Here is a 15,756-nt window from a genome sequence, read left to right as displayed (position 1 = left end):
ATAATAGTTCTGGCAAATCGGACGATTTAAATCCATCTTTCTCAGTACGACAATCCTTGTCAAGGAAAAAAAGGAAAAAACTGAAAAAGCTAAATAAAATAAAAATAGACAAAAGTTATGCAAAAGGGAAAATTGAGCACTGGTTTGCATCAGCAAACAAGGACATTAAAATGGCGAGCAGCGAGGACCAGAAGGGTCAGGGCCTAACCCTTATTGATCAAACAAGAGAAATACAAGCACAAACACACAAACTAACAACCACGGTAATGGCTCTGAAGAGCCCACCATATGTTCCAAGTGAACACTTGCTTAAAGCTTCACTCCAAAGATCTCCTGGGCCATGTAGCATCTCGAAGCATGAACTAGGCTCACAGGCCAATGGTCTCGAGAATGAAAATTGGAAAAAAATTGACACACTAGAAAAATATGCCAATAAGGGCCAACATTTGCAACTTACATCTATCTCGCAAAGGGAACACATTTCCACTCAAGCTAGCAACAATGAGTGCAGATTCAAGGGGGACCAAACCATCACTTCTAGGTTCGACCCGAACATTTACACTTTAAAAACAATCAAGATCGATGAAGGACGAGTCCTAGGGGACAACTTTGCCCGCAACTTAAATTTAAACGAGCCCCTCGTTACTCCAACGGTGCCATTTGCCCCACTTAACCCTGCTCAGCCTCTGTACCATGACCTTGAAAATCCAAAACTATTCCTATATCCAGATTATATCTCGCAATGGAGCTGGGACATGCTCAATAGAGGGAACCTCCTGAATCTCTGCAAAAACATTCCTGGCATGGAGAATATAAATACAACAGACATAAAGAAGGTGGCTTTTTTTGGCCCAGGACCCAGCGAACAAAACAAAACAACTGAGATAACCTTTGCCAATTCCAACATGGCAAAGGCTTTAAAGGGATACAAAATACAACTGGATAATTGGGGAATTAAAATTAAATCCCCAATACCAATGAAATATCCAGAAATCCTGAAAGATATAAAAAGCAAACAGGGCAATGATGATCTAAGGGACAGGAAAAATAGGTATATGACTCATTCAAGCCCTCCCGCCATTAGATCTAGGAGGCACACAGCCAATACAGTTGAGTAGCAACTCAATTCAAATTTCCAAAAACACGAAGGAGGCAATCGTTCCAGCTCAATGATGGGTCAGGGCCGCAAAGACTGGTCTTGGATGGCTCAGGCCTTAAATTCAACTCGCTAACATCAATAGCGCCACCTCATTAAACAACTCGCTGCTAACAATAAATAATACCTTGGGTAACATCAGGTGCAAAGAGCCTCTTTCATGCATCATTGGCTCCTACCAAGATTCTGGCAACCATTTACCACAATCAATTCCTAAAAGTGGCTGTGCTCCCCATATGAATCCCACGATTACTCCAGTTATCAACATACTGTCTTGGAATATTGCAGGAATACACAAAGCCTTGCAAAGTCCGAGTGCAGTAGCACTTATGGCAGGAGCGGATATAATTTGTGTACAGGAAACATGGGCCACTTCCTCCACACCATTATGGAATTTTGCTGAATATTTTATTCCTGCAAAAAAGGTTAATATATTTGGGAGACCATCGGGCGGCATCTCAACTTATATAAAGCATGCATTAAAGGTAAACTTCACAATATTACAGAACACTTAGGGAATCCTATTAGCTGGAATTTTAAAAGGCATTATAACGACTAAGGGCCCAACTTCAATTCTCCTTATTAATATCTACTATAATCGTCATGGGTTAAACTCAATAGATAAACTGTTCGACCTATCAAAAGAGATTGAAGCTCTACTGCTACGACATGCAGGATTGGACTCAGTTATATGGGGGCGATTTAAATTTGCACGATATAGGGCACTTAACTGATGGAAGCCACCACAATTCGAGCACTAAAAGATTCAACGCTCTAATGCGGGCCTATAAACTGGCAACAACACATTATATTACCATAAAAAACAACGGAACAGCATCAATACCGCCGACCTTTAACAATCAGACAACAGTAGACTACATGATATTAAGCGAACGCCTACAAAGCCACATGTTAAGTTATACTGTTCAACCTAGGTCCGACAGCGATCATGCCGCTCTCATATTAGAACTTTCCTTGAGTGCGAAAACAAGACATACCCTTCAACACATTGGAGCTACAAATGGAGATGAACAACATAGGCTCCTCAAAAGAATCAAATGGGGTCCGCTCCCGACTCACAAGTTTGCTGCATGGAAATCGTCTTGGAAAGGCTGGCAGATCGACCGTAATGACCTTGGAAGAATTGGGAAATGGGGCACTCTTGCATATGACTTGGCATACCAACTTCGTGAGAATAACAGTTATGACCACTCTAAATACAAACTGGGATTTCAGCCAAAAATAAAAAAATCTTTAAAAATTCTTAATTCCAAACGCAGAGCCTACCGGCTACTAGATCGATAACTGCAAAAAATGAGCTAAAAGAGGCGACCAAGGAACACACAAAAGTGGTTTGGCAGGTGAAACGTGAAGCAACCGAGCAAAAATGGTTGAAAATCTTTGAACTGCTTGCTCCTAGTAAGACCCAATAATTTTGGCAATATATAAGCAAGCTCAGCAATGGGCAGTGTAATAGAGAGAATCCACTCGAGGATAGAACTTGGGTAGCCCATGTAAAAACTCTCTATACTAATGACTCAGAGCAAAACCCAAACTTAAGAACATCTCCCGATAAACATCTAATTGATAAACCAACTGAATCAACGGCCTGCCCTGTGAACATCACACCTGCTGAAAGAAAAATACTAACAGGAATCCTGAAAATAATACGCCCCAATGGGGCACCGGGATTGAACGGGCTACCAGGCTCTCTTTTTAGAGAGGATATAGACTTTTGGACCGAGAACCTGGGTCAGCTGTATGCGGAGTGCAGACTCCTTATGGATGTCCCAGACTCCTGGAGATGATCCTTGTTACATCCCATCTACAAAAAAGGAGTAAGCACAGATCCTAAGAACTATCGTATGATAGCCTTATTGGACGTGGAGGGCAAGGCATATGCGAGTTCTCTCCTTACGGAATTAGAACATTGAGTCACCAAGGAGAATTTGCTCCCCTTCTATCAAACAGGGTTCCATCAGGGAGGCTCAACCATAGACAACATTATAGCACTTTCGTATATTGTACAGCAAACAATGATTCAAGGCGCCCAGCCTCTTTTTGCCTGCTTTATAGATTATACAGCGGCATTTGATGGCATTGACCGTAACATCTTATGGAGGAAATTGGCGAGTTGGAACATCTGTCCGAAACTTCTACAAGCTATCAGATCACTGTGTACTCAGACATGGGTAAGAGTCAAACTCTCATGTGACTCAGCCATGGAAAAAATCGGCACAGACCAGGGCTGGGTCCTTGCCCCACTTCTTTTCAACTTATATACAGCTGATCTGGGCAAGGCACTACAGGGATCTAACCTGGTGACGCCTAAGATTGAGGGAACCAGACTCCAATTAATTCAGTATGCAGATGACCTAGTTCTTTTGGACCACACCAAAGTTGGTCTTCAGAAATGCTTAACAGCACTAGCAGTTTACAACGCCAAAAACAAACTGGTCGCAAATCCAGCAAAATCTAAAATACTAATTTTTGTCCGCTACCCAAAAAAAGCTAATAAAATGGAGACTGGGACCACTTACGTTATCTAGCACACAAGCATATAACTATCTTGGAGTATGGCTCAGCGAAACTGGTCGACCACAGGTCCATCGAACTAAGCTCCTGCAGAAAGCCAAAATGGTAACTTACGCCATCTGCAAACTTAATGCGACCTTGGAAAGCCCAACCACCGTGGCCATTCAACGGGTTCTGAAAGCAAAACTATTACCCTCCCTCAATTACGCTATACAGGCCTTCGTGGGCAAATTGAGTGAAGATCTCGAAAAGATTAACTGCGCAGCCTATAAAAAGCTATTTTGCCTTCCACCATGCACAAGGAACACTTTAATTCACTTAGAATTCAATCTCAGCCGGCAATCCTTGGAAGAGCTGGCAAACATGGCAAAATATTATTACTTAACAACCACAGCTCCGGAGAACCCGATGAAGCAACTAATAAATACAATATTTACAAAATCAGGTTACCCATGGTCAACCAGCCTAAACCTAGCCAAAGAGCACCTGAGTTTAGCAATAGAAAATTGGGACCCTAACACAATAAAATATACTGCCATCAAATCAATTATGAAAAAGCAAGTAAGAACCTGCTCAAGAAAATTGGACATTGAAGCATTGACGGTCAGAGGCTTTCATGAGTCTCAAAGCTCTCCCCACATTTTAAATGGCCACAAACCACATCTTGTACAGTCGTTGGGTAGGCAAGCCCTACAAAGGATCCTGGCTGCAAGATGCATGTGCTCCCCTTAAAACAGCTGTGAAAGTAGGCCCAGCTATCGCGGAATTTCGCCTTTGTCATTATAAACGTGAAACTCTAGTGCACATTCTGTTTTGCTGTCCTGCACTGCTATCAGCCCGTAGAATCCATCTAAGGCCCATTCTTCTTCAACTAGGTGTGCGGACGGTAAAATAGGCAGTTCTTCAACTATATTCGTTGGACACGGTGAAGCACATGGTCAACTTTGCCAAATTCATTTATTCTGCACGAACAGCATTAATGGATAACACAACCATGGCATAAAGGGACTTTTTACTTGGGGGAATCTTTTATGTAGCACATGCATTCAAAACATACATTGTTTTACTAAATTTTAAATATTTTTTTATAATGATAGCTTTTATTTACACTAATTGCTATTTTTTGTATTGATTTTAATTAATCATTCAAATAAACTATTTGTCATTGTCATTGAACGCTAAGTACCGCCTGAATGGGGCAGGGATTACAAAGCTGATCCGGGACCTAGACCCCCTGATGCAGCACCCAAAAAGGAGGACCAATGCCGTGCCCACCCATGTCCAGGTCTTGGGCAGCCTGCACCTCCTGGCCTCCGGAAGCTTCCAGGGGATAGTTGCCGTTGCAGGGCGGATCTCCCAGAGCACCATGTCCCGCTGCCTAAGGAGTTTCCTGGAGGCAATGCTGACCCGGCTACACCATCACATCACATTCCCGACCACCCAACAGGACTTGGATCAAACCAAGCTTGATTTTTACAACATTGCGCAATTCCCCCATGTAATTGGATGCATTGACTGTACCCACATCCACATATGCCCACCTGCACAATCAGAATACATGTACCGGAACCGCAAGTGCTACCACTCCCTGAATATCCAGCTGGTGTGCAACGCTAAGACAATCATCACGGATATAGTGGCACAATACCCGGGGAGCACACATGACTCCTTCATATTCCAGCACAGCGGCTTGCACACACGACTGGCCAGGGGAGACTTTGGGGAAGGACACCTACTAGGTAAGTACACATGCCAACAAATAGTACATTGCGACCATGTAGCTGCGCATAACGGGCACTCACCCTCTGCTCCTTTCATTCAGGTGACAGCGCCTATGGTCTCCGTGAGTACCTCCTCACCCCTTACCTCAACCCTGCCACACCACAGCAACGGCGTTACAATGCTGCACACATTTGCACAAGAAATTGCATTGAGCGGACATTCGGGCTTTTGAAGAGCCGATTCCGCATACTTGACAACACTGGTGGGGCCCTCAAAGACCAGCCAGAGGTCTGCTGCCTCATCGTGGCCGTGTGTGCAATACTCCACAACATTGCTACCAAGCGGAGGATACCTGTAGAGATCTCTGGCAGTGAGTCGGAAGGGGACAACCGCCCACCTGCACATGTGCGTCATGCACACGGGGAGAATCCTGCTGAAGGACATAGGCGCCGCAACCAAATCACAATGAACTGTTTCTAGTGCACCCACTCCCCTCATCGAACACTTCACTCATGCATGACAATTGAAATAATGACATGAGTCAGATTAACTTGTGCATAATAAATCTTATTGTTTTTTTTCACAATAATGTAATATTTTTTTCTATAAATTGCATGAGAGCTGTATTGATTCATACATCCCCATGTTTGTGAGGAGGGCATGCTTGTTTCATCAGCATGGCCCTGCATGTAAAATAATAAATAGTCAGTGGCGCCTCCGGGTGGACGCTCCCAGTCACCTTTCGACCTCCTCCACATCAGCATTAGCCCGTGAGGCTGCATTTGGCCTGGTGCTGTGGCGGGGTACTGTCACCAGCGGCAATGACAGGCTGCTGTGGCTGGAATTGCCCTCACTGGCATCATCCCCCCCTCCTGCCTGGCCATGTCCTGTCGCCTGCAGACTCTGCACTGCAGTAGTGACTTTCTCCAGTGCCCCAGCGACATCCTGGCAACATTGCACAATTTGTATTTGCATCGCTAATGAACGACGCGATAGCTGGGAGGTGGCATTCCCAATTATGTGGTTGGAGCGTGTGTACGCTGACAGGCAGGTCAGCAGCTGGCGGTGGCGGCGGCGGTTGACATCCTGCTGGGACATCAGGACCTGGCTGTTTTCCCGGACAGCAGCGGTCATGCTTTCCATGCTGTCAGTGAGCTGTCCCACATTATGTGCAGTCTTGTGCAGCTGCAGGTGGATGGCTGCCAAGTGATGTGCCTGCTTTTGATGTACACGGAGCATCCGACGCTCAATAGACAGGCCAGGTACCCGGACATTCATCCCCCTGCCGGCGCGCGGTGTTGTGTTGCACGGCTCCCTCACCAGTCCGCTGGGCTGTGAACGAACAGTGGCTGTGCGCCTTGTCTGCTTCCGTGCTTCAGCTGTAGTTGCCAGTGCCACTGGCATGGGTGTAACTGGGGGTGGGTGTGGCGCGCCTGTTGTTGCAGTGGCGGACCTGTCCACAGGGGCAGGTGGTGGTACTACTGCTGCGGGTGCTGGCTGTGATGGTCCTGGTTGAGGGTTAGGATGTCCCTCTCCCTCGGTGTCCTCGGGATTGTCGTCAATGTGAAGGGCCTCACTATCGGTGCTGGGTTGTTCTGCGCCACCTGTGATGTAAATGGGACGGTGATTAATGACATGTTTCTTGCACATGGGAGGTTGCTACACGCATGCAGGCTAGCATTCCCTGACTGGCTTTAAGGAACGACTCTCACTGGACAGGTCTGGCTGTATGGGGCTATCTGGAAAATGTGGTCACACTACAAGTACCACAGTGCAATTGGGCTTTTCTGGTGTGCATGGCCTGCATGACTGGGGTTTCTAATGGGTAGCTCTGGAGTCATGGCCATTGTTAGGGGACAGGGTCGCAGTCGCATGGCACTTACCTTGGGATTCTTGGGTGGGTCGGGAGGAATCCAGCCGGGTTACCCCCACGCATGCCTCGGGATTCAGGGTGTCCTCCACAAGGTCCTCCAGTGGGGTGTTGGGTGGTACAGTGGGCTCTCCTCCATCGGCTCCCAGTCGCTCCCCCAGTCTCTCTGCAATTCTTTCCTTTGCACGCCCTCTGAGGTCATACCACCTCTTTTTCAGGTCCTCTATGGAGCGCTGGGTCACTCCCACTGTGTTTACTTTAGCGCGGATGCGCAGCCAAATGCGCCTCTTCTCCGCCTCAGGCACCCTCCTTGAATCCTTCCCGAAAAGCCGGTCATGATCTTTGGTTACTCCCTCAATTAAATATTCCAATTCCTGCTCGGAAAATTAGATTTTTCTTTTCCTTCCTGAGGCACTGCTCCCTGCTGCTTCCTGGTACATTTTCTGGGGTGGTTTGTCTCCTGATTTGCAGCTGAAGGTGGTCTGTAGTGGAGCTCTGGCCAGTGCTGCTTCCACTTTCAGGATCAGTGTGCTGAATGAGGGAGGGAACTGCCTGCTTCCTGGTTGTGATGTCATCACTGTGCTCGAAATGTGACTTCCCGTTTTTGCGATCTCGCAATTAGCGAGATCGCAATTTGCGATTTCGGTAATTGCGGGATCGCAATTTCTACACGGAAAAAGGACGATTCTGCTAATTTATTTGTGATTTCAGCAAAATCGCGAAGGGCTATTGCGGCCGATTGCGATTCGCTTTTTTTAATCGCATTTCTTCATGAATCCCATTCTGCGAATTCTAAATTGCGATTCGGTAATTCTCGCAATTTAGAATTCGCAGAATGTGGCTTTGATGAATCTGGGGGTTTGTTTACAAAATACTGTTACGTTGCTGAAATGGATAAGAATGTCTTGTACAGGAATATTGTATATAGTAATGCTGCTGTTTTTTGCTGAAACCGATAAGAAAATATTGTACAGGAATTTCTTTATATAGCCAATCGCACTGTATCACAAATGTTCCGTATGAAACTGTGAAGCGCTCTGATACCCAAGGGTCAAGTCCGAGCCATACAAAACTCTATAAATAAAATATAACATCATTCATCAGCATCATCATTCAGGTCTTGTGTTGCTTAAACGCGTAACCCTCACCTGTCCTGAGACCACTCCTGAATTGAGAATTTTCTAAGTTTAGTTTTAACTCTTTTACTAAATTAATTTAATACTAGCTCCCCATTGCTTAGAATTTACTACTGCTAGTTTTAATAGCAGGATTTCTTTGTGTGATGGTGGTAGTCTGGTCTCAGTCTTTGTTATGATATAAATATACCACCAACTCTGTGTTTTCTTTCAATCTAGTTGCCTGTGATGGAGAATTATTGTGATTAACCCTACAGTTGGAGTTCACCTAGGTGAGAGTGGGACCTCGCTTGTGACGTCTTCCTTGTTAGCGCACTAGCCTGCTACTACTGCTACTGCTACCAACACCATTAAGAATGCACCGTGGGAAACCCTGCAAAACGGTTTTTGAAGATTGTGAGAGGTAGCAGTCATCACTTAACCGATTCAGGTAAGAGAACTAAGAAGTGAAGTGAACTAGTTTAGTTTGTAACTTCTCCTGAATGTTTATGTATGTTGTAGGCAATATATGCATCGGTATACCCCCCCAGTGGTCAATATAGTTACTGAGGGTAGTAGGACAAGGGTATAACTCACTGGCATTCACTTTGATAAGTGGCTGGGTGCTGCAAAAGGTAATATCCTAAAGCAATAAGACAGACCTAGTCTGTGTTGTTCCCACTCCGGTAGCGGGGTATTGTTTGGGTATAAGAAAGTAACCACGCAAATAAATAATTATATGGCAAGGGACTTCAGAATCAGATAGAGAAAACTTAAGGGGAAAAAGTCGATGTACAGTATGTGACTGTTCAGAGGGTAGCATTTTGTCAAGTAAAAAAAAGGTTGCGCTAAAAGTAGTGTAAAGACAAAAGATATATGAAGAAACACTTCCCATTTATTTTCTGACAAATAAAAATCCCACCCTCTCCACCCACAACATGGCCATCCTTCTACCCAAACAAATAAATAAATTGCCCCATTGTCCAATGTAAGTACAACAAAGTTCTCCTTGCCCCACTGCCCGCCCCAATTCCCACCCTCTCCACCCAAAAAAAAGTCCCTCCCACAAAGAAAATATATGTTAAAACAGGGCTTAGAAGTTATCTATCTGGGTGTAGAGGCGTGCCACCTCTTGGTGTAGCAGTGCCAGCTCTCGTAGAACGTAGTGTGGTAGGAAGTGGGGGCAGCAGTGGTGGATCCAGCCTCCACCGACGCTGGTGATGGTGTGGCCAGGATGGAGGCTCTGGCGGCTGACCAGAGGGGCTGGGGGCAGTGGCTCATGTGTCTGTTTAGATAGTGTCACAGTAGCAGAACTTTGCTGGTTCCCCTAGGGCCATTAGAATTTTTGATGTGATTAGTCACAGGGTCAAGGTTTCCCCACAGATACATCCCATCAAGCACTGACTACAAGGAATTAAGCCAGAATACCACCAGAATAAAAGTGTTTTTTTTTCATTTAAAGGATTTCATAGTAAAAACTAAAAAGAATCTTAGGGGCCTATTAGGATGGTGGGTGGACCTGGGTCCGCCCGCCATCCTAGCTGGAACAGGTTTGCCCACCTGCCATACGGCAGTCCCACACCCCTGATCATGATGCGACCCCCACCTCGAGGGTTGCATCTGGCATTTTCACATGGCGGCGGTGCTGCTGGCTGCAGCATCCATCGCAATGGTAAAGTGCTATGTTGTGCATTTCCATGCACAATGTGGCAGGCGCCACGCGGTGCCTGCCACCTTGTGCATGGGCATGTAGGGGAGTACCATGGGTACCCTCCCAAGTGCACCCTTCCACCCCCTCACTCACAGGGGGCCCACAACAGGCCCCCAAAGCAAATCCCCACCAACCTTTCCATGGTGGCATGGCCGCCTTGGAAATACCTTGACATCTACACATCATAACATGGATGGCGGTGCCTGCTAGGCACTGCCACCATATATGAGCCCAGCTCCACCCGGCCTGCAATTGTAGCGATTGCCGACCAGCGGAAAAGTGGCGGACAGAGTTTCTGTCCGCCGTGATTCCCACCGCCATCGTGATATGGCAGTGGGTGAATCACGTTACGATGGCGATCATTACGCCATCATAATCAGCCCCTAAGTGTGTAAAAACAAAATGACCTCTCATTAATTTAAAAAATATATATTTTTATTGTTAACCAAAAACAACATCACAGCTTACATGTATTATAGTTCAAATAGTATGATAGTTAGAGACACATTATGTACAGTTCTATATTGCTATGTGAAAATTACTCTACAGTGAACGTTAGCATGTTAGGGTGTTAGGTCTTCCGGGCATGGCTGTGTCGGTAATGTAAATATAGGGGTAATATATGTGAGCCACCCCTCACATATATTACCCCTATATTTGTTCCATTCTCCCATATTTGCATCCATTTTCTAGGACAGCCCCTTGATATGTTAACTGTTTTTTTCTCGAAACATGCACCAATCCATGCCACCTTCCCATTCCCTCAGTGTCGGGGTTGTGTGTACTCCCCATTTCTTTGCAATATTCCTCTTAGCGACCAACAATCCTAGTGTTACCCATGTTTTCTCTTTGCTACCCAAGTCCTTTGGCTCCGATATATTTAATAGACACCGCTTGGTGTCCATTGTTATTGCCTGTCCCATAACTTCCCCCATACATTACGTAACCACTCTCCAATATCTACTAACATAGGGGCATTCACATAGTATGTGAAAAAAATGTGCCTACTTGGCCACATAGTCTTTTACAACAAGACTCATTTCTGTATCCCATCTTGACCAACGTTGGTCCTGTAACATAAATTCTGTGCAGTATTTTCAACTGTATCAGCTTTAGATAAGAGGATATCACCCCCTCTCTTAGGGATGCTAGCGCTTCCATCCATACCTCCTCATCAAGCTCTGCTAAGTCACTTTCCCACTTTGCTGGGATTTGCGGTAGAGGATCAGGTGAGTGATTTAGCAGTTTTAAGTATGTCAGGGAGAGTGCCTTCTTGGGCATGTATCTGTCCAAAAGTCGACCTCTCATTAATGAGCAAGGCAATTATGCAGCACAATCAATAGTATTTTTGCTGTGCAACATTAATGGAGGCATGGTAGCATCGGGTCTGCTACTCTGTGCAGTCTGCAGCTGGGGCAGCTGTAATGGACAATGTATTATCTTGCTTTAATTCCAATGGCCCTGCTCTTCTCCGACTGCCTTACAATTCTACCCAGATTCCAAAGAGGCACATGAATAATAATATTACTACATCACACGTGTCACATGTAAACACAGATATTCTGTCTGCCTTAAGTAGCCAGTGGAAAAAAACTATGGACCACAGTACAGGGCAAAGAATGGGATATATCTTTTATTTGACAGATTTGTCACACAGTATCCCATCAGCTAAACTCTAAATGAAGCACTTAGTACCACTTTAATCCCTGGCCTTGCCCTCCGCCACAACTTATTTTCAACAAATACCTTCACTTGGCAGTAAGGAAACTTGCTCTACTGCAAGGTAAGTTAGAGGTATAAAGCTAGGTAGAGCCTTGCTATAGAATGGTAAGGTGCCACTGATCATCATGTGCTAAGCTTTTTCTTAGTAAGTCACTGTAGTTCAGGAAAAATGAAAGGGAAAGATTTTAACAGGCATAAATCCGTCATGGAAGCAATGATATATATATATGCAAAAATGACTTGGCCAGACAAATGTGGCACATGCCAAGAATGGATTTTTCAATTTCTATTGTAGGCTGGGACAGAACTTAGGAAAGAATAATGGACTGAAGTACTAGTAGGAGGTGACTGAGTTGGCACTAGAAAATACAACTTGTTTTCAGTTTTGTGATGCATTGAAAATGTTGCAATGCCAATGAACTGAAGCAGATGTACACTGAACAGCCAACACTGCAGTGACAAATTGAACCATGCAGTAGTTAGGTTACCGGTGGTGAAATGCCATGGGCAGGGAGGTGATGAATGATGATGATTTTTCAATAAGTAATCATTGTGACTTACCACTTGTTCCTACCACTGCTGGGACTCCTCCTCCTCCAACCTCCTGGGCCTCCTCTGTTGCACTTGAACTGCCACTGGCTGAGGCACATGTGGTCTGTGCGGCTAGAAAAATAATTACCCATTTTAGATACCAGATTATCTCCTAAGTAATTATTATTATTTTTTAACAAAGTACAGCAGGAATGCCTCACTACAGATCAATTAGCAATATCTTTTATCAAAACTGTCACCTTGGGAGGTTTGTTGGTTGACATGTTAGAAAAGTCAGATAGTCAAGCCATCCGAAAATGTTTCATAATGAAGCGGCAGAGCAAGGATGGGTCATTGAAGTGCAATGAAGGGGGGGAATTGTCAATGTTAATGTTCATGTTAAAAGATTTGTAGAGCGCAGGCTTACCCTAATGTATCTTGCCGCTGGGTACATTGTCACACAACCAGAAGAGACAATTACGTGTTGAAAAGCGTGTTTTAAACTCCTTCCTGAATACGGCGAGAGAGGGTAAGACCCTGATGTGTGGGGGTAGGTTGTTCTAGTCAGATACAGTTCCTGTTACAAAACTCCAACTACTCCAGTTAGTTTGATAACAAAACGTAGTAACGTATGCACTGATTTTCAGCATGAAATATGCTACTGCCGTGAAAAAAATGAGTATTTTTCCCACCCGTCCGCAGCGTTCAGCGTAATTTCGCGGAGTTTTTTGGTACCTCCGTGGAACTCTGTGGAGCAAAACTCTGCTAATTATGCCCAGGCCTACTATTGATGTATTTTCTGTGAGTGCTTTCCCATGCTTGATCTTTTACATAAAACTGCCCCTGACCAGTCTGCTAGTCAAGGGGAGCACCATAACTTAAGCACTTTCTTGTTTCTTTTACTATGGGAATTTAGGGAATATGCATTCCTCTTATATATGACCATTTGGCTGCCAAATTTGACATCACTTTATAGAGGTCTCAGGTTTAAGCACATTATGAACACGTCTATCACTTGCATTATATATAGGCCTCAGATATAGGTATTGTTTGCACATATCTGGTATATGCACAAAATGAAGCCCTCTAGTGTTTGCACTTTTTTGTCCTGTGATATGCCTAATATGGACATCTAAGACCTCTGATTACATGCATATATGAGATCTGCATAATGTGCAAATGCCATAGGCTGATCTACAATGCATATCGGAGTCATGCCTAAAGTGTGCGATACAGGCCATGGTTATATGCAGAATATCTAAGCCTAGGATATCTGTACATTACACCTTTCAGGTAATCTGTGGGGCTTCAGGCAGCATTGTCTGCATATTTTAGAAGTGTGCAGACTGTGCAAATATCTGAGGCTTTCCAGTGCACATAATGGTGGTCTGAACACTGTGCCTAACACTTTACAACATGTACATGACACCTCTGGCTAACATCATGAGATCCCACGGAATCAACATCATCTACTACCCTGACGACACCCAGCTAATTTTTTCCTCTCTCAGATTACACCGTCACCACTAAGGCAAACTTCAAACAATGCATGACCAGCATGGCCAATTGGATGAAAGAAAGCTGACTCAACCTGAACACTGACAAAAATGAAGTGTTGATCTTCGTGAATAAGAGCTCAGCTTGGGACTCCACCTAGTAGCCCAGCAAAACGGGACCCACACCTACCCCAACCAACCAAGCTAGGAACCTAGTCCTCATCCTGATCACCAACTTCTCCATGAATCCCTGGCCAACACTGTGATGTCCTCCTGCTTCCACATCCTCTGCATGTTATGTAAAATCTTCAAGTGGGTCCCACTAGACACCTGGCGTACCATCACGCAGTCCCTATTCACAAGCAGTAAATCCTAAGTGGCCACCCTAACCAATCTACTACACAGACTTCAATCCAGCCAAAATGCCACAGCCAGACTCGTCCTTGAACCTCCTGTGTCGAACCCACACCAAACCACTCCTCAAAGATCTCCACTGGCTGCCCATTCAGAAGTGCTGGCATTTCAAACTTCTTACACATGCATTCAAGTCACTACACCACACGGGACCCAAATACCTCAATCACCAGCTTGCCTTCAATCCACCCATCAGACAATTTCTCTCAGCATCACTCTCACTTGCATACACACCCGGCATTCACAGAAGGATGATGATAGGTCGATCATTCTCCTACCAAGCCACTAATTTCCGGAATAACCTCCCCCCAACACATCAGGGCATTCTCCTTACTTCTTGAATTCCAAAAGAAGTTCAAGACTTGGCTTTTCAAATAGTTTTCTTGTGGGACCATCAAAATTGCCTGTACTCTGGCCCTGCCTCACCATACGCCTTCACTCACCTACTCAGCACCTTGATACCCACACTGGTGACAAGCAGCACTCTACAAATCTACCTTACATTACATTACATGAATGAATGAACAGGCGTCACGGTGATAAACGCAGAGATCAAGGTTAATTCAATGTTCTATAGCCACTACAAAGTAAAAAGCCAAGATTTTAACATAAATTCACCATTGATAATGCATAACGATAGGGAATAAATCATTTCATGATTTAGCTGCTTAGAATGAAAAATATTTGCCTCTCACTTTTTTAAATCTAATGGCAGGTAGTTTATAACGCCTGGTCTTACTGGATCTTAGGGCCAGATGTATCAACATTACATTTTGAGAGTCCATAATAGCAAATTTCACCGATTCGCTATTATAGACTCCCAAAATGCAATGTATGTAGGAATCTGCTAATATTTTACGATTCCTACGCATTCCTTGTTTGTGACTTGCAAAGTGCGAGTCGCAAATAAGGAATGGCTTCCCATTAATTTCTATGGGCCAAGACGCCCATAGGAATAAATGGGAATTGCATGCGCAATTGGGTACTCGCAAATTTAGCAAGCAATTTCAAGGCTACAAGGGTTCCAAAAGGACACCCTGTTGCACCTCTGAAATTTGCATATGTGCACATGAGGCGCACATACATGCTTGAAGTTGGTGGTAATTTGCGATTCCTTAAAGCAATATCGCAATTTGCGATGGCTACTAGAATAGCATTTAGGGAATCGCAAATTGCGATCCTCTAAATGCGTGTGCAAAATAGGGAATCACACATTTTGTGATTCCTTATTTTGCAAGAGAATTTTTTCCTCCCTACATTGCACACTAAGATTTTGCAATTGCAAACGTTGAAATTCTTTGAATTTCACTGTTTGCGATCACGATTTTGCTTGATACATCGGGCCCTATGATTGCTAGTCAGAATGTAATGCTGGACTCTTTCTCTTAGAGATTTGACCCAGTATAATAATAAATTCTGTGTGCCAAGGCCAGAGTTTTAAACTGCATTTATGTTTATGCATAGGCAGCCAACACACATGTTTG

General features: G+C 44.5%; 1 protein-coding gene across 2 annotated transcripts in view; it reads right to left on the bottom strand.

Moving 5' to 3' along the window:
* LOC144782751 (uncharacterized) overlaps positions 1-15,756 on the bottom strand; it is a 135,258-nt gene that overhangs the window by 103,920 nt on the left and 15,582 nt on the right. For both annotated transcript variants that reach the window (XM_078662060.1, XM_078662059.1), the window contains exon 3: positions 12,393-12,494. In XM_078662060.1, the coding sequence (XP_078518186.1) occupies positions 12,393-12,494 (102 nt within the window). The remainder of the gene's footprint in view (positions 1-12,392; positions 12,495-15,756) is intronic.

This window comes from Lissotriton helveticus, chromosome 9 (assembly GCF_964261635.1).
Source record: "Lissotriton helveticus chromosome 9, aLisHel1.1, whole genome shotgun sequence".
Lineage (NCBI taxonomy): Eukaryota > Metazoa > Chordata > Amphibia > Caudata > Salamandridae > Lissotriton > Lissotriton helveticus.
Note: the sequence above shows the minus strand (reverse complement) of the source record. Positions and strands in the feature narration are given on the sequence as shown.